Here is a 24,369-nt window from a genome sequence, read left to right as displayed (position 1 = left end):
CATTCACAATGTTGTGCAAACCATCACCTCTTCCTAGTTCCAGAACATTCCATCACCCCAAAGAAAGCCCTGTCCCCAGGAGCAGTCACTCCCCCTCCCCCAGCCCCTGGCAACCAGTGATCTGCTTTCTGTCTCTATGGATTTGCCTGTTCTGGATGTTTCATATAGGTGGAATAATACAAGATGTGGCCTTTTGTGTCTGGCTTTTTTCACTCAGCATAAAGTTTTTGAGGTCCGTTATATTATACTGTGTCAGCACTTCACTCCTTTTTATGGCTGAGTAATATTCCATTATATGGACAGACCACATTCTGTTCATCCATTCATCAGCTGATGGACACTTGGGCTGTTTCTACCTTTGGGCTACTGTGAACAGCACTGCTATGCACTTGTGTGTACAAGGGTTAGTTTGCACACCTGTTTTCAATTCTTTTGGGTTGATACCTAGGAGTGGAATTGCTGGGTCACCTGGTAACTCTATGATTAACTTGTTGGGGAACTGTGAGGGGACTTTTCACATCAGGCGAAGCCCTAATGGGGAGCTGCCCTTGGCACTTGTTCGAGAAGGACAGTCGGGTGGCGCCCCAACAAGAAGAAACCAACACACACCCGGAGGTGAGAGGTGATTTCTGAAGGGAAGATGAGTGAAAGAGACCTGCTCCCAGACCGGTCCCTGAACACTGTGGGGTGGTGTGACCGTCCCTAGCCTACCCGTGAGGAAACAGGACAGCCTGGGGACGCCCAAGCCCTGCCCTTAGGTGCGCCCTCTGCCTTCCAGGAAGAATAGCGTGCTGGGCCCCAAGAAGCGTGCTTCCTCAGCAGAGCCCTTATGTTTCGTCGTGCGGCCCTGGAGGCCCCTGTGCACGGCAGAGGGCGGGGCACGGTCTGCAGCCGCCCTGAGGACAGGCATGCGGACCTTGGTCTTCCCGATCTGGTAGCTCCTCCTGTCCACGTCCATCCTCTCCAGCAGGGCGCAGATGACCTCCCTGCATGGCTGGGCGTTCCTGGGCAGCAGCACCTGGAACTGCTCGATAAAATCCTGGGTGATTCGGGCCGAGAAAGGAGAGCAGCAGTGAGCGTTTCTACCACCCACAAGGAGACGGGGCTCTAGCAATTCCCGAGTCAAGCCGAGTTTCCAAAGCCGAAACTTGGCTCGACGTGAACGGTATCGACAAATCTAAAATCTTGGACTTTCTGCAACAGCCTGAAGCTTAAGAGAGACCCTGGCAGACACAGAGGGCCAGGTCTCGAGTCGGCGGCAGTGGCTGTCGAGCGCCTGTGGGTGCTGGCGCTGTCAGGGCGGCCAGGAGACAGGGCTACCCTCAGGGGCTCACGGCCTACAGCTCAATGGAGGGCTGGGTCACAGTGGAGGCACGTGCCTCGTCAGTAAACAATTATTTCAAATTTTAAGAGCCAAGGATTAGTCAAACACATCAGCATTTTCTCCTTTTTCTGTAATTTTGCCTTTCCTATTTAATAAAGGGTCAGAAAGCCCTTCTTTTCAGTCTGTGGACAAAGGGAGGCACGCCCAGATGAAGCCAAGTCCCCAGGCCACATGGATAAAGCTTGAATGGGGACTAGGTGCCACCTCTGGCTTCAGGCCCAGTGCTCACTCAGGCAGCACATGGGTGGTGCCAGCTCATGGCATGAGCCAGGAGTCCTCAACCCAGGCGAGGCAGACCCCTGAGGAGGTTCGGCCATGTCTGGAGACATTTTGGTTGTCACCACTCAGGGGTGGAGCGTGCTACTGGCATTGAGTGGGTGGAGGCCAGGGATGCTGCTCAACACCCCCCCCCAGTGCCCAGGATGGCCCTCCACAGAGGGTGACCCACCCCAAGCGTCAGTGGTACTGTAGTTGAGAAACTGCTCTAGCAATTTGGTCTTCACTGATTTGGCCTTCACCTCCCTGGGCCTTAGTTTCCATTTGGGGGAAAAAGAAACCAGGCCCTCTTGCTGCTGGTTGCCAGAATAAAAGAGCTGAATATAAGTGTCTATCACTTTATTAAGATGCTCAACAGAGGGTAGAGCTGTGGGGACCTGCTTGTGTAACTCCCTCTTCCTGACCTGGCTTAACACCTCTGTATCCTTCAAGGCTTGGCTGGGCCCAGCCACCTCTCCGAGGAAACTTGCCCCCCACAAGAGAGAATGATCCGGCAAATGCCAACAGGGCCTGGGGTGGGTGGGTGGGCGGGGAACCCTCGGGTAAGGTAACCTGCTGGATTTGTGTCGCAGAGAAGGGCTCTGAGAGAGGGGCAGCCACATGTGTGCACGCAGGCGCCTGCAGTACCTGAAACGTGTACTTGGCACTGTAGCCGGACCTCCGGATGCGCACGGTCTCCAGCATGCCCGTGTAGCGCAGCTGTTGCAGCACCAGCTCGTCGTCAAAGCACAGCTCTTTCTGAAACGGGATGTGAGTGATCAGGGCAGGCGCCCCGGCCAGACGGCGACCAGGGACAGGGAGCTGTGGGACGAGGTGCCAATTCCCACTGCACTGCCACACCGAGGGATTCCAGACACAGACACCACCAAGGTGTGGCTGGCCTGGGAATGTCCCCAGCACAGCAGCCGTGGGCACCTGCGGATCTGTCTGTCGTTCCTTGCTCCAGACAGTCTTTTTGGAATAAAGAGAAATAATGAGATGAGCCGCTCAGCAGCAGTGCTCAGGGAATTCATCTCTTCTGGAAAACCTGGCATCTGATCTGCTCTGTTTCCTGGTGCCTGGGAGACAGATGCCCCTCCTCACTGCCTAATTTAAGATAATTTGCTGCAAAGAGTTATTTCCTAAAGGCCCCAACCCGAACCTGTGCTGAGCTCACGCTCTGTGCCAGGCACCTGGGCAAGCGCAGGATTCGGCAGAGAGAGGACACGGCCTGGGGCAGGAGGCAGATGCATGCGAGCACAGGGCGGACGCTGCCCGGGCCTCTGTGGGAGGCGTCCTGGGAGAGGGGACGTTGGGCTGAGTGCTGAGGGCTGGGGAGGGAATGGGCAGAGTGAGGAGGGCGGAGAGCAGCTGGTGAAGGCCCAGAGGAGGAGGAGGAAGCCGAAGGGCTGACATGGATGCAGGGAGATGCTCACTGCTGGGGGGGCTGGAAACGAGGCTGCCTCAGTGGGCTTCAAGCCGGGAGCTCAGGGACCTGGCCTCCACACTGGTGGATGTTAAGTGGATGGAGGGGAGGGAAAGGCATGAAGGGAGGGTTGTCATGACTGGGCGAGGGGTGCTTCTGGCATCTGGTGGGCTCTTGGAGACCAGGATGCTGCTCAACACCCCACAGTGCATAGGACAGCCCCCCACGGCAAAAAACCATCTACTGGCATGCACCCTGCCCAGAGCACGTGTTGATGGGTGTTGATGGAGCATTTCCCAAGTTGCCCAAAACTGAAGTAAGAATCCCAACAGAACTCAGAACCTCTGAGACACCGACGGGGGACCAGGAACGGGAGAGATGGCGCGACTCTGGGTCCTTGCCTGGGAGGATGGAAGCTGCAGCGCCAGCAGGGAGAGGCCAGGCTCTAGACGCTAGTGGAGCCTCCCAGGAGCAGGGGGGAGCCAGGGGAATGGGAAGAGCAGAGACTAGGGGACAGGTGGGTGAACAGAGTCGCCAGGAGGCTCCCGCCCAGGTGTCTCATCACCCCCAGGAGGGAGCCCAGACCCTGAGCAGCCCCTGGGCAAAGTCCCTGAGGGGACGGAATGGCCACTGGACCCCTGGGGCGAAGGAAGCCCAGCGGTGAGGGCCCCACTAGTGCTCCAAGAGTCTTTTCCAGAAACTTCCAGATGGGCAGCGGGCTCTGTGTCCCTGCTGTGTCACCTCTGCCCCTCTCTTCCGGTACATTCTCTGCACCGGCCACTTTGGGATGTATCTGAGAAGCACCTCTGACCCCCCCCTCTTTGAGCAAACCTTCTCTGGGCCTCTCCACGTTCCAGACGATGTCCCTGCTCTTAGCTGGCCACTGGGCCACCTCTGCTGCTTCCTGCTGACCCCCTCCACCCCTGGCCAGCTATGGCATGCCGTTCAGGGTTCCTGGAACCCGTGTGAACACTCGGTTCTTTGAGGCCTTTCCTGGACCACCCTGAGGCCAAGGCATGCAGGAACACCCCCAGCTGAGCCACCAGACCACGGTCTTCACCTCGCAGAGACGCGGGAGCCCTCACCTTCTCAGCATTGGAGCGGATGCAGCGGATGAAGAAGGGCTCCGCCTTCCCCAGCGCCTCCAGGAGCTTGTTGAGGGACGTCTGGGGAAAGAGGGGGAGGGTGCTGAGCTGGGACCCCCAGGGGCCCGTTGCTCAGGGGGAGGGACCCAGGTCATCTGCTGCTGTCAGCGAGGGGCATCTGTGCGGGACACAGGAGGCTGCAGCTGCATGTTCTGACCGAAGGGTGCACTACCCCTGGGAGCCCCCGAGGGAGCTGTGGGTTCCCATGGCTAAGAGCCACCTTCTTCCCAGGGCCACCCAGCTCTTGTCTTTGTCTCAGGTGGAAGGCAGGAGGGGGTGGGACTAAATGAACTCTTTCTGGGGATTTAAAACGTGTCAGCCTCAGAAGGAACCACGGATACAGGGATTTTGGTCTCTGGCCTGCTGTTTCCATAAAACATTTGTGGGAGCTCCCACTTTAGGCAATAACAAAAAACCACTGAGGTGTGAACAGAAGACTCAGATCGAGGAAAGAGGGAAGGAACAAACAAAGCTAATGGTGAGGGTCAGCACCCACTGGACCCCCTAAAAAAAAGGTATTCCTGAGCTTCCTGGCAGCCAGAGAAAAAAGGGAAACATGATCTAAGGACACAGCTTAGCAGTCACATTAACTAACACGTTAACCCGTGACCCTTTTAACTCAGTGGTTCTAAACCATGGTTCTGGCCCCTCTAGGGGCATTTGACAATGTCTGGAGACATTTTTGGTTGTCATGACTGGAGAATGCTACTGGCATCTGGTGGGTGGAGGCCAGGGATGCTGTTCAGTGTCCCAAAATGCACAGGACGGCCCCATCCCAGAGAATGATCCAGCCCCAGTGTCAAGTAGTGTCAAGGTTGGGAACTCCTAAGATAATGACGAGCCGCCTGTGTTGGGTTTGTTTTGGCCAAGCCACGCGAGCCCCAGGCTGAGTGCAGCACTGCCCCTGCTGCCCCGGGCTGCCTACCTGGAACTGGGCACTGATGCTTGGTGGCTTCTTCTTCTTGTGCAGGTGCAGCAGGGACTTCGTGGTGCGGTCGTGCAGGGTCATGCTGATGATGAGCTTCAGGGACTTGGAGTCCAGCAGGTTCTAGGACAGACACACAGGGTCTGGCCTGCCCTCCCCGGCCCCAACAGGCACTGGAAGCACTGCAGATGTCCCCAGAGGCAGAACTACGCCCCCTCACAAGTGCCAGGTGCGCCTGGTGGGCAGCAGGGTGACCCTGGGTCTGAGCCAGGCTCTAGGAGGACTAATTACAGCCTCTTCTGCCTGGAAGCCGAGAGCTATGGTGCACCGCCTTCCTCTGCACAGCTCAGGGGGCGCCAAGCCCTGCGTGCTTCTGTGCGAGTTCACCCAGGGTGTCCTCCTGCACGTGCCAACCCTCCCTGTCGGCTGGTGAGAGGGACCAGCACTGTCCTATCTGCTGACCACACCAAGAGGCTGCTCTTATCCCTCTGCAAACCTCACACTCCGTCCGCACACTGTGCGTGAAGACTAGATAGGGCGCCTGGCCAGACTCCACCCCAGGCCAGTGGTGGGGTCTTGCCTGCCAGGGACACCCAGCTGCCCCTTCCTGGTAGGACCGCCCTGGCTGAAGGGCATCCTTCCCCTTGATGGCCAGGAGGTGCTGCATCCCATCCTGCCCCGTGGAGGTGGCCCACAGCTAACGACTCTGATGTGGGGGTCTGACAGGAGGGTCTCTTTGCCTCTGGGCAGGATGACCTCTGCAGAGCGGTTCATGATCCCGGGCTCCCTGTGGGATTAGGTGGCGCCCACCTCCTCACTCGGTCCTCCCTGCCCAGCCTGCTTCCCCACCCGCTCTCCTCCTCCTGGGAGGCCCCCCCAAACCACCTGTGCACATCCTCCATCTCAGGCCCTGCTTCTAGGAAACCGAAACAAAGACAGCTCCAAATCATTGCAACAGAAGACACTGTTTTTTGGAGGGGAAGGAGGAGAAGAGGAAAGAACTGAAGAAGCCAGAGAAGTTAAAAGCGCTCCCCCCGCCCCCCACCCGTTTTCTGGAAAATGCCTTGAGCTAGGCGCTCTCAAGACAGGCAAAGCAAGGTGGTGTTAGATGGTATTGTGTGCGTTTACCTTTGGGATGATCTGTTTTTGTTTGATACCTTTACTTTTCCTGTCAAAATATTAAAAATGGTTTTGTGAGCAGAAGGCACAGCGTCTGGACCTGGGTTAGTTCAGCAAGCCACGCCTGGCGGGTTAGATGGAGCGAGAGCGGAGGACGCGGAAAGTCCAGAAGCACAAGTGCAACGAGCCGCCGCCTCTCCCAGGACTGTCTGCGCACACCGGCTTCAGTGAGGTGACAGGAGCATCTGGTCAGGGAACCCTGGGGGTCTGGAGTGCAGGAGAGGCTGGGCTGGTAACCTACTGTAGGGCAGAATGTGCACCTGCGAGGGCCAGCCACGGGGTGGCTGACGGATCCCACGAAATGACAGGGGGATGCCCTGCGTGGAGCTTCCAGGGACTCTGCGTGGTTCCGATGCCAACTAGGTGTCCCCGCTCTATTCTGCTACACGTTGGCAAACACCAAGCAGGCCCAAGGAGCCCCTTCCGGACCCTGCAGCGGGCAGGCAGGGGCTGCCCTGCCCAGAACTGAAATGAGGCCTGGGTCGAGCGCCTTGTGGATTTGCAAGGGAGGGAAAGTTCCAGACGAAAGCAGATCTTTTGGCTGAGGGAGGGGGGTGGCCCCCACATTCTCAGACTCTTTATGGAGTCTTGCAGACAAGAGAAAATTTTTAAAAAATTGCAGCTTGGCTTGTTTTTAGGACCAGCTGAGGAAAGGGTGCCCCACAGATCTGCAAGTGTGTCAGGTTTCAGCTTAATCCCCGTGGGGTGGAATAAGGCACAACAGAAAGAAATTTCAAGACTGGCCCCCTTGTGGGCACGAGTTTTGCCCTCGGCCAGCTGAGCTGCGAGGCGGCCGCCAACGGTGCTGTGGGTGTGAAGCTCCCCACCCCTGCACTCAGGCCACACGGCAAGTTAGCGGGAGGGAGCCCGGTCCAAACCCAGTCTGTGTGGCTTCTGGGCCCTTCCTACCACATCACGCCGCCGTCCACGGAAACCAGGGTCACGACTTGCGTGGAGGTGTGCGAAACCGCCCGCCCACCTGCCGCCGGTTCCTTCCTAAGCTCGCAGCGGCCAAGAGGTGGGGGAAGCAAGCCTCGCTCTGCACGCCTGGGGCAGGAGAGCAGATGCTCTGCGGGAGGCGCGTCCCTGCGAAGCGGCGCGGGGCACTGGGAGCTGGCGAGGGCAGGGCCGTGGCGCGGGGCCGGGGTGGGAGTATTACGAGGGCCACTCAGCGATGGCCGGTGCGAGACGGGAACCCCAGGACAGCGCAGCGCCTGTAGCGGCCGACACGGCGTTACGGGGAGCCCGTGTGGCGGGGCCCGGGAGCGCGGAGGGCGTCGTTGCACTTGTGGGGGCGCCTGCAGCCTCGGGGAACTCACAGGATGAAGGTGCGGGGTTTCTGGAGCCGACTGAGGGACTGGAGAAGCCTACGGGGGTCCTCACCCTGCCAGGGCAATCCTTTGATGGTCTTGATGATTTGGTCATGCAAATCGCTGAGGGGTGGTGGGGGGAACGCAGTGAGAGAGAAGACCGAGTTAGAGCAGCGGGCCCACCACCTTGGGGTCCCCAGCACGGTCGGGTCCGTCCCCAGGCCACTGGAGCCGAAACATGCAGCGGGGGGAGCCTGCACGTCGCTGCCTCTCCCTTCTGCACTAAGGGGGTTTGGCCAAGAGTGGCCGCCCACCCCAAGGAGGACCCCCTCCTCTGGGGCGCGGGGGTCACTTCAGGCCAAATGGATTTTGCAACATGGTATCTCGGATCACTGAGAAAGGTCTCATGTTGAAGAGCCTTGCAGCATCTGTAAAGGCATCAAGGGGCTACTGAAAAGAGAAGACCAGAGGGTCTCTGTGGGAAGCAGCAGGTTAGTTTCTCTTGATGATTCTATGGCCACATGTCAACCTCCTTGTCGGCTTCAAGAAAGGCCTTGGGAGGAATGAACTGGAATTCACACAGTGGTTCTCAACCCCGGCGAGGCTGCCCCCCAGGGGACGTCTGGCGATGTCTGGAGACATTTTTGCTTGTCACAGCTGAGGGGTGGGTGCTCCTGGCATCTGGCGGGTGGAGGCCAGGATGCCGCGCAGCCCCTACAGCGCGCGGGACGGCCCCCTCGAGAGTGACCGGCAGAGCCAGCAGGGAGAAACTCCAGTTACAGGAGGCCTTCACCCCATAGGATTCAATCTTATTAGCGTTGTTTTGTTCAACTGCTGTGGGTTCAGGCCTGAGTGTATGTTCGAGGCCCAAACTTGGACACCAGTGCACGAGAATGAGAATGGCTTAGAGACAAAAATCAAAACCTCTGAAAATGGATACCCATGAAGCATGGCCAGATGACAAACGTCTTTGACAGGACTTCTGGAAATGAGGTAGCAATGACTGTAGGATGAGTTGGGAGGTTCTGATTTTTTAAAAATTCCTCATTGCAGTTATTCCAAATACATGTTTAAGCTCTGGGCAGTTGGCCTGGAAAGACCCCGATCGGCAGCCCCTTGTCTGTGTTCCATGCACTATGCCCAGGGCCAGGACGGCCACACTTACCTCTGCTCCCTCACCCTCCAGGGAGGCACAGAGCAAAAACAACAGAGGGCCACATGTCACCTCCACACCCTGAGTGGTCAGTGCAGTGGCCAGAGCCCTGCCCGAGGCTCACAGCTTTGGCCCACACCCCCTGACCCAGCCAAAGGCTCGATGGGCCCTCTCTCCTGGCCCTGGACACCGCGCTGAGCACCTCGGGGAAACGGCTCTCTCCGTGTGCCTCCCTGGTCTCGGGTTCGAAGGCCTCGCTTCTACTTACTTCTTGCTTTCATAGAAAGCAATGATGTCCTCAAAAGCGCTAACATCGAACTCCTCAGAGCCGTCAAATGAGAAATCTAGCATTGAACAGCTGAAAGGGAGAATCTGTATAAACCACACGCACTCCCAGAGTGAGACCCACAGCCTGGGGGCCAGGCCCTGGGGAGACTCACATCATTTCAGCAACTGCGGCTCAGGGGCCACTTTTAGTCTTAGCGGAAAAAAAACCCCACAAGCAAATAGGGGGACGCATTTTTTTCTCTTGCTCCTTTTGGGGTGAAAAAGCTGACTTAAAAATGCACCTTGTTAAAGCAGAAAAAGAACACCCTGTGCTTTCAGACAGATGACATATGGTCACTTACCCAGGTGCTAGCTTTACCTCCACACACACACTTGTATGAAGCTCTTGAAGTTTTCATTACAAAGGACTCAAAAATAAAATGACTTTTTCATGTTTGAAAATTTAGTGACTTGCTCCTTGGGAATTTGTGAGTCTTGAGAAAGAAGTTGGGGACTTGGCTGCCCCAGGGCCTTTGCACATGCTGCCCCTGCTGCTGGCACACCCTGCCTGCCTTGTCTGGCTCAACCAGTCCCTTCTCAATGCAGCCTGCCTGCTCTCTCAGGCTGCCAGAAGCGTCCCTCCTCTGGCTTTGTCACGGCCTTGCATGTCTGTCCAGCGTGGCCTTTTTCACCCCACCTTCCTGGGAGCACATGCCTGCTCGCTTTCAGACTCAATACAAACTGGGGTATGTGGAGGGCCCTCGGCTGTTCCTAGGTGGCCAGGAAACACCCCACGCCCTCTCACGTGCAGCGAGGCATCCACGTGTCTGACTGCAAGGGAAGTAACTCAGCAGATCTGCCTTGGGACACCCCGGCCAGGCTGCGGAGGAAGCGCTCTTAAATCAAGCCCATCACTGCATGGCCAGCAGCCCCTCAGCCCCACCCGCCAATAGCCACGACTGGCCGTGAACAGGATCCTTTGTAAACTGAGCTGCCCACATCCCTTACAGCAGAGGACGCCCCGAGGCCTGCCCTTCTGTGAGCAGAAAAGTGGCCAGATGCCATTCGCCTCTGGTCTTCCTGGTTCAGGCAGCTGCTGGCCTCCTGATTCGGGTCAGCCTTGACCTGGGTTCAGGGTGTAGGGTCTCTGGCACTGTTTTGAAAAATGCTGCTGTCTACTGGCTTGGGCTGGGACAAAGCAAGCTCTCGCTCACCGGTACAGTTTTTCCGACGGGGTGCCGGCTCCTCTCTGCAGCTCTCCTGGGTGACTGTGGGCGCCAGGGCTGCCTGTACCTGCCAAGGACACAGAGCAGAGGGAGTGGGGAGCCGGAGCCCGACGGCCCTCGTCTTCTCCATGGAGGCTGCCATCCTGACTTGAACCTATCTTAAAGAAGCAGCCTGATACTCAAACTGGGGCAGAGCAGGGGTCTGTGAAGCGTCTGAACCCACAAAACAGCACCATTTATTCCTACTTCTGGTAAGGCTTTATCCTTTTGGTTCTTTTAGCTGACGCCCATGGTAAAAAGGAACCCTGTGGCTGCTATCTGGAGCCACACCACCCTTGGGGAGCCGCTCAGCTGTTCTGAGCCTCAGTTGTCCTCACAGAGAAACGGAGACACGCCTGCCTGCCTGTGAGGATGACAAGGTTAAGCTATATACTTCGTGATGGCGCTTCTGTTTGGGATGATGACAGAGTCCTGGAACTAGATAGAAGTGATGGTTGCATAACATTGTGAATGTACTACATGCCAATGAGTTGTGCACTTTAAAATGGACTCTGAGTGTCCCCTTCTCGACAGTGACAGGCCCCTCCTACCTGCAGCCTTCTCAGCCCTCTCAGCCCGCAGGCGCCCGGCCTCCCGGAGCACAGCCATGGCCCGGATGGCGGCCCGGAGCACGGCCCAGCGGAACACGGCCACAGGGTCCATGCCGATGAGCTCGCGCACGTAGGAGCTGTCACTGCCCCGGAGAAGGGCCACGATGTCTGGCCGCATGTAGTCCATGTTCTTCTCCCGGAAGTCCTGGCGAGGGATAGAGGCGGGGTCACTTGCTGGTGCCGCTGTGGCCCTGGAGGCCAGCACGGGAAGGGCTAGCGGCAGAGGGGCGGGCCATGCCAACAACAGAGAGCGCCCCCCCCCCCCCATGGAGTCGGGGATTCGGGGTGGGTCCCAGCTCCCTGGAAGCTCACCCAGCACAACTGATAAAGGAGATGAGCGAGCCAGCGCCGGAGGGAAGGGGCCTCCAGGGCACCCACGTGGTCCCCTTCTTGCCTCCCAGGCAGAGCTCAACTTGAGTGACAATGGACACACAGACAGACGTGTACCTTGATCTGATATTTCACTTTCCCTGCGAAGTGCTGAATGATGAAGGCTGGCTCCATGACGGGGGTGCCCAGGAAGTACCTGTTGTCCTCGTGCTGCTGTTTGAACTTGGCCAGCAGGGTCTGGCTTGTGGCGTGGGGAAAGCTGGGAAGAGGATTCAAAACCTTTAGTTGCAGGAGCAGAGGCTGCTACCCACCCTGCACGTCAGGTCGCAGGCCCTCCGCCGACAGGCAAGCCGGGTGGCTGCTCGGGCTGCTCTGAGCTGTGAAGCGGAACACACGGCCCTCGGGCCAGGAGGGAACCTGCCCTCTGTTACGAAGAGGCCCGGGGCGAAGTGAGGCCCTCAGCTGCGGAGTGGACTCAGAGTGGGGCAGTGTGGCGCAATGCCAGGGCCCTGGTGCCCACGTGAACATTTGGCTCAGGTGAGACGGGGACCTGGGCCCACCATGGGCAGCTCCTGGGAATAATGCCAGCACCCACTGGGTGACTTCTGGTCTCGGATCTGTCTGTACATGGATGCCGTGGCTCAGAGGGAGTCTTGTCCATGCTCTCATTAGAGGGAGGGGCCGAGAGACAGGGGCAGAATAAGGGACCCATTGTACCTGGCTAGCTCTGCCTCCCAAGAAGGAAATGCCGCAGTCAGCTTTGGCCCGCCGCCCCCCCCCCCACCCCCCGTGCCCAGCCTCATGGCCAACACAGGCAGCGCACAGTGCGCCCACATCGCTAACGCCAGGCTCCCCGGCTTAACGGGGGCGGGGGGAGAGTCCGCAGCTACAAAGCACATCATTTCCAGGGCCGGGGAAATGATGCGGACAGTGAGGGACCTGCTCACCCAGTTGTAGGGACAAAAAACACTTTAATGCGTTATTTTAGAAAATTCAAATCTATGCAAAAAAAAAAAAAATCCATGATGGACAAAAATAGCAAATTTTAAACAAAGACAGATCTGCCCTGGCTCAGCCTGGCCCTGCCTCACATTCCTCCCCCAGATCCAGCTCTGGGAGCTTCCTGGGAGTAACGACTCAGCCTTCCTCACACCCCGCCCCTTCTCTTATCTGAACATCCTTTCCCGGACACTGGCTGTGAGTGATCGTGTCTGTCCCCATCCCAGAAGGGAACTTGGCCTCAGGCAGGAGGTGAGCCTGATCCACCCCAGCCCACAGGGACTTCAGCAGCCAACAAGGGGCCGATAAAGATGTGTCTCCGTTCTGATCCCCGGAACCAGTGACTGTGACCTTATTTGGAAACAGGGTCTTTACAGATGTAATTAGTTAAGATGAGGTCACTGGGGCGGGCACTAATCCAACAGGACTGGAGTCTGTATAAGAAGAGGATACAGTGATGCGATCACAGAGGCAGAGATTAGAGTGATGCGGCCACAAGCCGAGGAACACCTGGGGCCCCCAGAAGCTGGAAGAGGCCAGGAAGGACCCTCCCCTAGAGCCTTTGGAGGGAGCGAGGCCCTGCCACTCCTTGGTTTCAGCCCACTGGTACCAACTTTGCACTTGTGACCTCCAGAACTGTGAGAGAGAACATGTCTGTTGTTGGAAGCTGCCTGTTTCGTGATTTATTACAGCAGCCATAGGGATCTAATTTAGTCAGTGGATTTCAGTGACCACAGTGGGGCAACCAAGCATGGGGCACCGCACAAGAGCCCTCCTGCTGGCACCGTGTCCTGGGGACGAGGGGCGCCAGGCTGCGCAGTGAGACTAGCCTCTGGGCCCCCAATTCCACACACTGCCCTTTGCAAAAATGCACCAACCCCATGCCCAGCTTCTAGACTCAGGTCCCGTGATCTTTCCTGAGAACTCTGGGCATGTGTGTTTCAGAGTTCACAGTTATCACAGATGTTAATATTTCTGTGGTGAATGGTACATGCGTTTCGCAAATGTGAGGTCAGGAATTGTGGCCAAATGAGTCTGAGAAACTCAGAAGTTCTCAGGATGGTTTGGATTTGGGGGTAAGGCCCTGGGGGCTGTGGAACAAGACCGAGTGCCCAAGTTTGTAGACGCACTGGGCTGTGGATACTCACTTGCTCTCTTCGTCCAGCAGATAGAAGAGGCCAGTGGGCTTCTTACTGATGAGGTGGATGCAGCCGACATTGTCCGAGTAGTCAATGTTGTGCCACGAGATCCCTTCACTCTGGTACTCTTCCTGCAGGGTTCGGGGGTTTCCAATAATTTCACTATGTCACGGCTATGTTAATGTTCACACAGCACAGGTTGTAATAAACATATTTGTGTATGCATGTATACATTTATATATAAATGTGTAAATAACATACAATACATATTAACACATCAACAGAAATACAATAATACATGAAATTATTAGATAAATTAACAACAACAGGAAAGAGGAATGCACATCTTCAAACATCTACCACACAAGGTGCATAAACCACACTTAAATTACCCAGGGGTCAGCAAACTTTCTCTGTAAAGGCCTAGATTGGTAAATATGTTAGGCTTTACGAGCCAGATGGTGTCTGTGACAATTTTCAGCTCTGCCATTGTATCCTGAGAGCAGCCACAGACGATATGTAAATGGCCCTGTGCCAATAAAGCTTTATTTATACAAACAGGTTATGGGGCCGGATTTGACCCATGGGCTGCCATTTGCCAGTCCCTGTTCTGGACCAATAGTCATATAATGTGAGTAATCTATATAACTTCAGATTTTCTAACAGTCACGTATAAAAACGTAAAAACAAATGGATGAAGTTAACTTTCTTCGAAATCCGCTGTGTATTCTGCTCTTTCAGCACAACTCAATTTGGATCAACCAACAGCCAGAGGGCGTCATAGTAAAATCAACTGAATATTTATATAAACTCATCGGTTTTTACTCTCATCAGAATCATCAACATGCAGGACAACACGTAGGTAAAGATGGCTGAGGAGTAGTGAAAATACACATGCAACAGATTATCATTATCGCTGACCAAAGCAAAGCCCTACAAGGTAACTCTATGTCTTTCCCATTGAAAGGACTTTCACATTTGAGCAGAGAGAAGGTGCCAAATTGACCTGTGCCTGAAAACATCCATCCTCGGCCGGGCGGGATTTTCCCAGACTTTCCCTTTTGCAGAGAAAAATTCTGCGGCAGATCACCAACAAACAGGAAGCCAAGGGCAATCCTGGCTCTAGCTCATTCCGCCCCCTTGGGCTGGACGGGCAGCAGGATGGTGCTGCCGTACCTGCTCTAGCGTGAAAATGTGCTGGTTGAAGTAGTACTGCAGCTGCTCGTTGGCATAGTTGATGCAGAACTGCTCAAAACTGTTCCTCTCGAAGTCTTCAAAGCCGAAGATGTCGAGGACCCCGATAGACAAGCACTGGGGAGACAGAGAAAGCGGTGATTACTGGTGCGTCCTCCCACGGGAGTGACCTGTTGGGTCATGAAGGCCTGTTGTCGCTGCCTGGACCCTGCAGTATTTGAGCACAGAGCCCTGTGTTTTCATTTTGTGCTGGGACCCGAGAATTGCAAACCCTCTTGTTCCCTGGGCCTGCCCCTGGGGGGAATTTGCCCCTCGCCCAGCACTGACTGCAGCCACCTTGCTCCTGATATCACAGGCCATCTGCTTAAGTGTACGGCCCCGAGGGCACAGGGTCCGCAGGCCCAGCTTGGTGGGGCGGCGGGGTGGGGGTGGGTCACTCACCAAGACGGACTCTTCCACGTCCCTCTTATTGAGCAGGGCGTGGTTGATCCGCAGCACAATCCAGTCGAACAGGGCACTGTACAGTGACTTGGCCATGGAGTCGCGGGCGGTGATGGCCTGTGGGCACAGCGGGCATCACATTTGGCAAGGCAGGCCCCATGCTGCATCACCCCGATGTCTGCACACATGGGGATCAACTCATCTTCACACCCCTGCTCACTCTGCACGCCATCCTGTCACCTTGGACACCCTTGCACACCAAAGCACAAAGCATGAAGCCTGGACCCAGTGGCTTGTGGTTCAGTCAAGTCTTGCTCGCTCGCTTGCTTCTCAGAGCAACATGGGGACTGCTGAGGGTGGAAGGCAGGCTCCGGCAGGGCACCGGGCCTGCCCCTGTGGGAGAACCAGCCAGGACGCTGAGCTGGATTCAAAGTCAGGCCCCTTGCAGTTCTGGGAGGAACATGGGGCTGCCATTGTGTGAGCAAAAGCAGCAATGGCTTTAAAAAAATTTTTTAACAGCGTATTGAAGTCTAGTTTACATATATGAAATTCCTTCGTTTTCCTGAGATCTAAGTTGTGACGGATGTACTTGGCGGCAATTAACATCTAGAACACATCCCTCTGGTTTTGCCTTTCCCAGAAAGTTGTGGAAATGGAGCTGCGCGGGACGCAGCCCCGCACCTGGCGTCCTTCACTCAGCAGGGCCCCTCTGGGGGCAGCTGTGCTGCTGGGGCCTCAGACGTCCTGCAGCAACTTTCCTATACCATAGCACCTCGTGCCTCTGCCCGTGGGGCTCAGACTGTCCACGGTGCATGCTTAAGATGCCCAAGCAGCTTCCACCATCAGCTAAAAATCCCCCCAATGGCTAGGTACTTTCCTGCTGCTATCTAAGCTGCAAGCTGCAAGTCACATTGCTCTTGAGACGTAGAAACGCAAGAGAAACACACCACAAAGAAAACATCCAGGCTGGGGCAGAGGCCAGAGAGAGGCATCTTATCAAGCTTTAGGGACCCACATAAGGATTGTAAAGGTCATGTTCCAGTCCTGGGGTTGGCAAACTTTTTCTGGAAAGGGCCAGAGAGTCAATATTCTCAGCTTTGCAGGCCAGACAGTCTCTGTTGCAACTACTCAGCTCTGCCACTGTAGCAGGAAAGCAACACAGAAACAAATAGGCGTGGCTGTCTGCCAATAAAACTTTATTTACAAAAGCAAGTGGTGGGCCAGATTTGGCCTTTGGGCCGCAGGTAGCCATCCTCTGCCGGTGAGAACTAGCATGCCTACTGAGCAGCTGGAAACACTGAGATGAACACACATTGCTCAAGTTCTGGCCCTTGGGCCGCAGTTTGTGTATAAGCTGGTTTGTGCCGTGCCTGAGCTCACATGAAAACCAGAGGCACTGCCAGGGCTCCCCTCTGCCACTTTAGGGACAGGAAAAAGACCACCTAGGTCAGCTGTTTCTGAAGGACCCCCTGCACTCATATTTTGGGGCCTGGCGTCCCGCAAGAGCCCAGGGCAGCGCTCACCTCGCTGAGACTGTAGGGCAGGATGAGTTTGTCGTTGGCGGTCACCGTTTTTCTTTTGGTCAGAACCTCCACCAAGATTTCTCGCTTCACCTGTTTCAAGGTCAAGGAGGGAGAGAAGGGGTAGGGGATGGAGACCTTGTCAGGTGGGTCCTCAGGTCACTGAGGCCAGGCCCGAAGCCTTTGAGGGCAAAGGACTCCCAGGAGCTATGCCGGGAAGTGGGCTCAAAGCCCACTTCAGGGGCTGCTGACCTGTGCCGTGCTACGCTTGGCGGGTTAAAGAATGATCACACCCACAGGCTCACCCACGACCACGGTCAATGGCCCTGGGAGTGTGGCTGCAGAGGCCTGGGTGTCACTGCAGGCCACAGACCCACGCGCTGTCTGGCAACCTGCATTTATGGCTGCTGGAGCGGGTTCCTGGCTTCTGTGCGGGGTCTGGGTGAGGGGCTCGTCCGCCGCCGACCACCGAGCCCCCTCCACAAGCCAGCGGCAGTCAGGAGCAGGGGCAGGAGAAGCTGGCTGATTTCCTGGCAGGCGTGCAAACTCATCCCCGTGAACACAAGAGAAGAGGGGCTCCCACCCGCAGGCACCCCTTCTTCAAGCAGAGCCACAGACGGAATACAGCTTAGAGAACAGACAGACAAGCACAGGACTCCTCAGCCTCGGCACCACTGACATGGGGCCTGGATCATTCTTCGCTGTGGGAGGCAGTCCTGTGCACTGTGGGGTGCTAAGCAGCATCCCTGGCCTCCACCCACTAGCTGCCAGTAGCACCCCCCAGGTTGTGACAACCAAAAATGCCTCCTGACAGTGCCCGGTGCCTCGGGGTTTGAGAACCAGTGGACAAGGGGATCGCAGGTCCAATGAGAAAACGACCTCACTGATCAAATTATGGTTTTAAAGAGACTTTTGTGTGAGGGGCTGAGGTGGGAGGAGCTGCCCAGGAGGGAGTCCTTCAGAAATGAGGAAGGGACACTGCAGAGACGCAGGAGGAAGCAGGCAGGCAGGCTTCCGTTTACAGACGCTCGGCCCATGCAGGACATTCTAGGTCCTTGGCCGCCGCAGGCGTGAGGGCAGGGAGCACTACCTTCAGGAGCTGCGACAGCGTGTCCAGCACCTCGGGGGGCCCGACCTCCAGGCCTTCGTCTCGGCCCGTGGCTCTCTTCTTGTAAGTGACATTGCCCAGGTACAGGATGGCTGATAGGACCGAAAAAATTCTGGGAGAGAATAAAAGCCGAGGTTGGGCAGTTTCCACAATCCTAAGATGACAGAAGCTTCCAGGGAACTGAGCGGAATTCATAAAACCAGCAAATTCTAGTCAGAACACATGAAGTTTAAAAACCTTTGCTTTCTCCTGGGGACTGTCTCTGGAATGTGGCTCTATAGACAGACATCTCAACAAGTCTTCTTTTAAGATGCAGAGGGCGTAAAATTTGTTTTTTTTTTTTTTTTGAGGAAGATTGGCCCTGAGCTAACCTCTGTTGCCAATCTTCCTCTTTGTCTTTTTTCTCCCCAAAGCCCCAGTACGTGGGTGTGTATCCTAGTTGTAGGCCCTTCTAGTTCTATGTGGGACGCCACCTCAGCATGGCTTGATGAGCAGTGCGTAGGTCCACACCCAGGATCTGAACCCGTGAAACGTGGGCTGCCGAAGCCGAGCATGCAAACTTAACTGCTACGCCATGGGCCTGGCCCCCAATTTTTTTTTTATGGAAGCTTAACATGCACATAAGAAAAAGCACACAATTCCCAAGTGTAGAGCTTGATGTATTGTCACAAAATGTACAGATCTCTGTAACGACCACTCAGACCAAGGACTAGAACACTCTAGGCACCAGAAACCGCTGTCCTGATGTCTAACTCTGACCGTGAACTTGACGTCAATGAAATCCTCCATAGTTGTGTCTGGGCTGTCACTCAAAGACTGTGCTGTGGAGGTGCGACGCCTGTACTGCAGTCTCAGTCTGCTCACTCTCAATGTGGCAGCCTCGGCCCTGCTGACACTGGGGGCTGCTCTTCTTTGCTGGGGGTGGGGGAGGGCACTGTTCTGTGCACTGTGGGATGTTGAGCAGCATCCCTGGCCACCACCCACTAGATGCCAGTAGCAGTGTCCTCCCCGACCCCCACGTAGTATGACAACTGAAAATGTCTTCAGACAAGACCAAGTGTCCCCCAGGAGCAGAATCGGCCCCAGATGAGAACCACTGCTGTGCGTGTAGCAGTCCAGGAGTCAGCCAGTTTTTGTTGGGCCCCTGAGCCAAGAATGGTTCTTAAGTTTTTAAAGGGTCATTAAAAAACAAAACAAAAAATGCAGAGAAGAATATGCAGCAGAGACCGTCCGGCCTGCGAAGCTGAAAATATTTACTATCTGGCCCCCTCCAGAAAGTCTGCCAACCCTTGCACAGATATATCGTAATCTGTTTATTTAATCCCATTGGTGGACATACGGGGGCGTGTCCAGGTTTTGGCGCTGTTAGAAACGAGGCTGCTGCATGCATTAGTGTGCGTTCCTTTGGGTGAGCAAATGGATGCGTTTTGTTGTTGTATATACATCTGTAGCAAAAACCGCCAAATGGTTTTCCAAAGTGGTTGGCCCGATTTGCACCCTCCAGCAGCGTGTGGGCGGTTCCCTCCGGGTATACTGGCCGCCCAGGCAGGTGTGAAGAGTACCCCGTGTGGTTTTTAAAAATTAAAGGAAATTTTTAACTGTGGTAAAATACACATCATACAAAATTTGCCATCTTAACCATTTTTAAGCGTACAGTTTCATAGTGTTCAGTATATTCACATTGTTGGGCAAAAGCCCCTGTGGTTTTAATTGGCCTCCCCCACTGACTAACAATGAGAGTCCCTTCCATGTGCTCACTGCCACTGGGCTGGTCTCCTCAGTGTGGCTCCCACGGGGCTGTCGTCAGACCTTAGAGTGACTGGTAAGACTAGGGGCACCCGTGCGGGAGATGGCAGGGCAGCTGGCCTGCCCACTTACTGCTTCTTGGTGGCGGGGAGGAAGCCCACCATCTCCATGGCCTGCTTGAGTCTTTCAAAGTCGTGCTTCAGGTCTTCTCCATCTTCAATCTTCAAGTTATGCTGAAAAGCAAGGTTGGAGACACTCTGGGTATTTCTGGGCCGGTGAGGGTGGCGTGTGAGAATGATTTTGGCTGGAACCAAGGGGGCAGGGCCCTGGACACAGGAAATGAATGGACTCCTTTATGCCGCCTCCTCTCGGGCTCCTTGGAGCCAGTTTGGGGGCCGGAGAGGGCCAAGGCAGCCGGCCTCTGGCCTCCCTGTGGTGCGTAAACAGCCCGTGGGGAACAGAGGTGGTATTTGTGGCCAGGGCTCGGGCTGTTTACCTGGTTGAGGTAGAAATAATCTTCAGGCTGCTTGAGCTGAAATTCTTGACGCTCTTCCTCGCTGACGCCAAGTAACAAATAATAAAACACGTGGTAGTTCCTGTGGGTCAGAATTAGGAGAAAAAGGTCGTTTTTGGAGGCCAACCACCAGCTACTCTTCAAACTACTACTAATATTGCTGTGGAGGCCATGCCAAAGAGGAAAAAGCACCTCAAATACGTATAAATTTGAGACAATATGTCGATTCTTATTATGTCTTAAAAAACCCCCAAAAAACAAAACCACTACACCCTAAGCTTCTCCAGTGAGGAGATTTGGGAGGAGGGAGCGCACGTCTTGCTCACTGGTGCATCAGAGACGCTTCTAACGTCACCACATTTTGGCAGACATCTGAGCACCAACTCTGGGTAAAAGCCCCAGAGAGGCACAAAAATAAGTACTAAAAGATAGCTTAGGAGGCATGAGTGCAAAGTATGGCCACAGCACAGGCCCGGCTCCTGGGAGAGTGGCCTCGGCCCCTGCTCTCCCCACCTCTGCTTTTCCCTTTCGCAGGGAAGGAGGCAGTGGTGGGGGTCTGAGGAGACCCCTCCTACCTCTCATCCTTCTCCCGGGAGACCAAGCGAGACTTCTCAAGCAGGTATTTTTCAACAACAGCTCTGTTATTAGAAGGAATAGAAGGTTACATTTTAATATTGTTTCCTTGAAGAACTAGAGTAATTTGTTTCCACGGTGAAGCCAGCTACGGATTAACTTCCTTCGACACAAGGTAAATACAGGCCCCTAAATATACTCACCTTAAGCATTGTAAATACAATCAATCACCCAACTGTCGCAAATATAACCACCCTAAATGTCGCCTAGCCCTACGACTATCATCTGTAAAAACAAGGAACCTAGGCTGGCCACTTCTGCTCCCCAGACCGGATCTGGGCTGACCACTGCACGAAGCTGATGTGGCCTCACGTAGGGACCACCACCCCCCAGCAGTGGGAACCGGAGGGATTGTGCCACGTGCTCAGGAACAATACCGGCAGGTCGCCCCCCCTCCATTTCCCCAGCAATTAAATGTTTCTCCAATAGAAAATCTGAATATAAGACGACGGGTTCATTTTTCTATGTTGTAACAGCTTTACTGACTACTGATATACATAACTGTACATACTTCAAGTGTGCAATGTGATGAGTTCTGACTGGGTCCTTTCATAATTCACACAACTTTTAAAAACATCTTTATTAGGTGTAACTGATGCACAATAAACTTAAAATGTGTGATTTGAGAGTTCTGACACATGCAAACACCCGTGAGCCCACGACCACGATCAAAATATGAACACGTCCATCCTCTGGAAAAGCCTCCCTGGTCCTCTGCCATTCCTCCCCACCCCTAACTCCAACAGCCACTAAGCAATCCCACTATAGAGTAGCCTGGGTTTCCCAGAATTATAAAGAACTAGAATCATTCAGTATGTATACTGTGTCTGTCTTCTTCCACTCAGCCCAAAGATTCTGAGATTTAGCCACGTTGTAGCATGGATCAGAATTTCATTTCTTTTTATGATGGAATAATATTCCACATATGTGGACACACTATGTTTCGTTTATCCGTTCATCAGCTGATAGACATTTGATGGACATGGGTCCATGAGGCTTTGTGGGCCCTGGGGCAGGGACCAGGCACCTCTGCAGCCCCACTCTCAACACCAGTAGTAGCAACGTCGAACGTTCCTTGAGGATCTATTATGTTCTAGGCACTGTTTTGCAAGGATTTAATGCCCTGGATCCTCCCACTCTCCAGGCTGGACACTGTGGCTCCCACTGATGGACAAGGTGCTAAAAATTGCAGAAGCTGCCCGGGACCCCACAGGAGTGAGGGGGCCCGGCGGGGACCTCATGGGATTGACTATCACCAAGTGTGTGAGCTGGGCGGGTCTGCAGGCCACCCCCATCTGAGCCCATCCCGTTTTACAGGAGATGCAGCTGGCGTGTGGCTAGGGCTTGCTGCACGCTGCCTGCCTGTCTCTCCAGGACAGCAGTCCTCTATCTGCAGCCTCGCTCTGGACGCACGCTGCCCACACAACATGCACGGGCGGGAGGGTTTCCAAGGGCTCAGCCTGCGTCCTCTCTTCTTTCAAACCCGCCTTTTCTTCCATTCTTCCTCTGGCCAATAACTATCTAGTTATCGGCAGTTTGTTTTCCTGGGGAGAGAGGCTGCATCTGGTTCTAGAATCAGATGCGTGTTTGAAGCTCAACCTGTGGCCGATTCCCTGTGTGTGTCAGCGTCTGGGGAGGACGGCGACCCCTCACTAGCACTGAGCGGTCGTCTGACTGACGATAGGCCCTTCCCTCTCCTGATCATTTTGGGGGCCCAGGACCCTACAGGGGTCTTGCAGGGAGCCAGGGATCCCCCAGCACCAAGCCCTTGAACCCACAGGAAGACGAGGCCTTGCAAATTGGGGAACTGGGGAAAGGCTTGGACTGCCCCGACCCTTGGCCTCAGTGGGAAACGGCACTGAGAAGCGAATGTCACTTGCCCAAAAGCAGAAGCGGGTCTGAGCCTGCTCCTTGTGTGCTGGCTGCAGCCGCTCCCTGGACAGGAAGTGCACCTCCTTCCTCAGAGCGTGGGCAGGCCATGGTCATGGGCCAAGGTGGGACTTCCTTTCCTGAATCCACAGATACCACTCTCAAGAGCTGGTCTATGAGATCTGGCCACTGAAGGCCACTGGCACTGTGCTTGATGGGAGCCTGAGGTGGGTGGGGCAGGCTGGACCAGCCCTTGCCGGTGTACCGGGTGGAATGGTGGACCCCAGAAGATAAGTCCACCTGAAACCTGTGACTGTGACCTTATCTGGAAAAAGGGTCTTTGCAAACGTAATTAAGTGAAGGATCTGGAGATGCAATCATCCTCCACGATCCAGGTGGACCCTAAACCCAAGGACAAGTGTCCTAAAAGATAGAAGAGAACAGAGAGACACAGAGAAGGAAGCCATGTGACAACGGAGGCAGAGACTGGAGTGAGGCAGCCACAAGCCGACAAACGCCTGGAGCTCCCAGAAGCTGGAAGAGGCCAGGAAGGACCCTGCCCTAGAGCCTCCAGAGGAGGCATGGCCCTGCCCACATCTGATTTTGGGTTTCTGGCCTCCAGAACTGTGAGAGAAGAAATTCTTGTTGTTTTAAGCTACCTGGTTTGTGGAACTTTGTTACAGCAGCCCCAGGACATCACAGAGACCACATGGAGGAGACAGCTGCAGGAGGAGGAGGGGGATGCTGGAGCAAAGGCTCTGGCATCTGGCCCATGGCCTGCAGAGCCAGCCCAGGACCTGGGAAAACGTGAGGCAGCCTCTTAGCATCTCTGTGTCCCCAAGGGAGCCCCTGGAACTGTATAAACAGTATAATTCTGTGTCATCTGCCCAAAAAGACACTGTGGGCATGTCTTGCTGGCCAGAGGCTCTGCCATGCAGCAGATACAGCTGTGCAAAATATGGATCCATGGGAGAAAAATTTGTTTGCTAAGGAAGATTCGCTCTGAGCTAACATCCGCGGCCAGTCTTTCTCTTTTTGTATGTGAGCCGCTGCCACAGCATGGCCACTGACGCATGAGTGGTGTAGGTCTGCGCCCAGGAACTGAACCCAGGCCACTGAAGTGGAGTGCACTGAACTTAACCAGTAGGACACCGGGGCTGGCCCAAGAAAAAAAGTTTTAAAATAAGAGGTGAGGGGGCCGGCCTAGTGGCGTAGTGGTTAAGTTCACGCACTCTGCTTCGGCGGCCCAGGGTTTGCAGGTTCGGATCCCAGGCATGGACCTAGGCCACTTATCAAGCCATGCTGTGGCAGGCGTCCCACATATAAAATAGAGGAAGATGGGCACGAATGTTAGCTCAGGGACCATCTTCCTCAGCAAAGAGGAGGACTGGCAACAGATGTTGCCAGGGCTAATCTTCCTCACCAAAAGAAAAAAAAATAGAGGTGAGGGTCTTTGCGGAGAAAAGGCAAGTGGGGACAGGAGGCTTGCTGCAGGTATCTCTGGTTAATCAGGGCATACCCTGTGGTAGGTGGTGGTGCCCACCAGGTAGGTGCCGAGCTGGGGCCCAGCAGTGCTCGGAGACGGGAGACATCCTGCAGGGGCTGAGGGCAGGGGAGAATCACCTGCGTCCCAGTGCCCCTGAGGGCTGAGGGGCTGGAGAAGACCAGGCATTTATCAAGCCTCTCACCCATACCACTGCCCACTGGAGCCTGCGGGGAAACAAGGAAAGAAGCCAGAGGCTGAAGGATTTGGGAAAATAAACGTTCCTGTTCACGTCTTGAATGTGAACCGTTGGGTGACACGATCATCAGTCAGGTTCAGACGGACAGAAGACCCTAGAGACTTGGCAATCAATCCCCTGTCCCCATCACCCCCGAGGACTCCTCCCTTCCCGAAATGCTGGTGCCTTCTCTCAGCCTCCAGGGGCCTGTTGCTCAGGTCTCCCTACGTCTAAC

The 24,369-nt window shown here is 55.0% G+C and overlaps 1 protein-coding gene across 8 annotated transcripts in view; it reads right to left on the bottom strand.

Annotated features, from left to right (window-relative positions):
• Positions 1–24,369, bottom strand: part of MYO9B (myosin IXB) — an 86,899-nt gene that overhangs the window by 15,388 nt on the left and 47,142 nt on the right. For 5 of the 8 annotated variants that reach the window (XM_058563650.1, XM_058563651.1, XM_058563653.1 and 2 more), the window contains exons 4-21: positions 20,487–20,549; positions 19,894–19,993; positions 19,530–19,630; positions 17,634–17,763; positions 16,547–16,636; positions 15,024–15,140; positions 14,565–14,699; positions 13,398–13,519; positions 11,368–11,509; positions 10,861–11,065; positions 10,259–10,337; positions 9,046–9,135; positions 7,634–7,747; positions 6,264–6,303; positions 5,136–5,258; positions 4,151–4,231; positions 2,288–2,398; positions 917–1,039 (exon numbers count right to left, since the gene is read on the bottom strand). In XM_058563650.1, the coding sequence (XP_058419633.1) occupies positions 917–1,039; positions 2,288–2,398; positions 4,151–4,231; positions 5,136–5,258; positions 6,264–6,303; positions 7,634–7,747; positions 9,046–9,135; positions 10,259–10,337; positions 10,861–11,065; positions 11,368–11,509; positions 13,398–13,519; positions 14,565–14,699; positions 15,024–15,140; positions 16,547–16,636; positions 17,634–17,763; positions 19,530–19,630; positions 19,894–19,993; positions 20,487–20,549 (1,966 nt within the window). The remainder of the gene's footprint in view (positions 1–916; positions 1,040–2,287; positions 2,399–4,150; positions 4,232–5,135; positions 5,259–6,263; positions 6,304–7,633; positions 7,748–9,045; positions 9,136–10,258; positions 10,338–10,860; positions 11,066–11,367; positions 11,510–13,397; positions 13,520–14,564; positions 14,700–15,023; positions 15,141–16,546; positions 16,637–17,633; positions 17,764–19,529; positions 19,631–19,893; positions 19,994–20,486; positions 20,550–24,369) is intronic. The other 3 variants (XM_058563654.1, XM_058563655.1, XM_058563656.1) reach the window with 2 other exon arrangements.

Source organism: Diceros bicornis, chromosome 20, assembly GCF_020826845.1.
Source record: "Diceros bicornis minor isolate mBicDic1 chromosome 20, mDicBic1.mat.cur, whole genome shotgun sequence".
Taxonomy (NCBI): domain Eukaryota; kingdom Metazoa; phylum Chordata; class Mammalia; order Perissodactyla; family Rhinocerotidae; genus Diceros; species Diceros bicornis.
The sequence above is the reverse complement of the archived record's forward strand: the minus strand, read 5'-3'. Positions and strand labels throughout refer to the sequence as shown.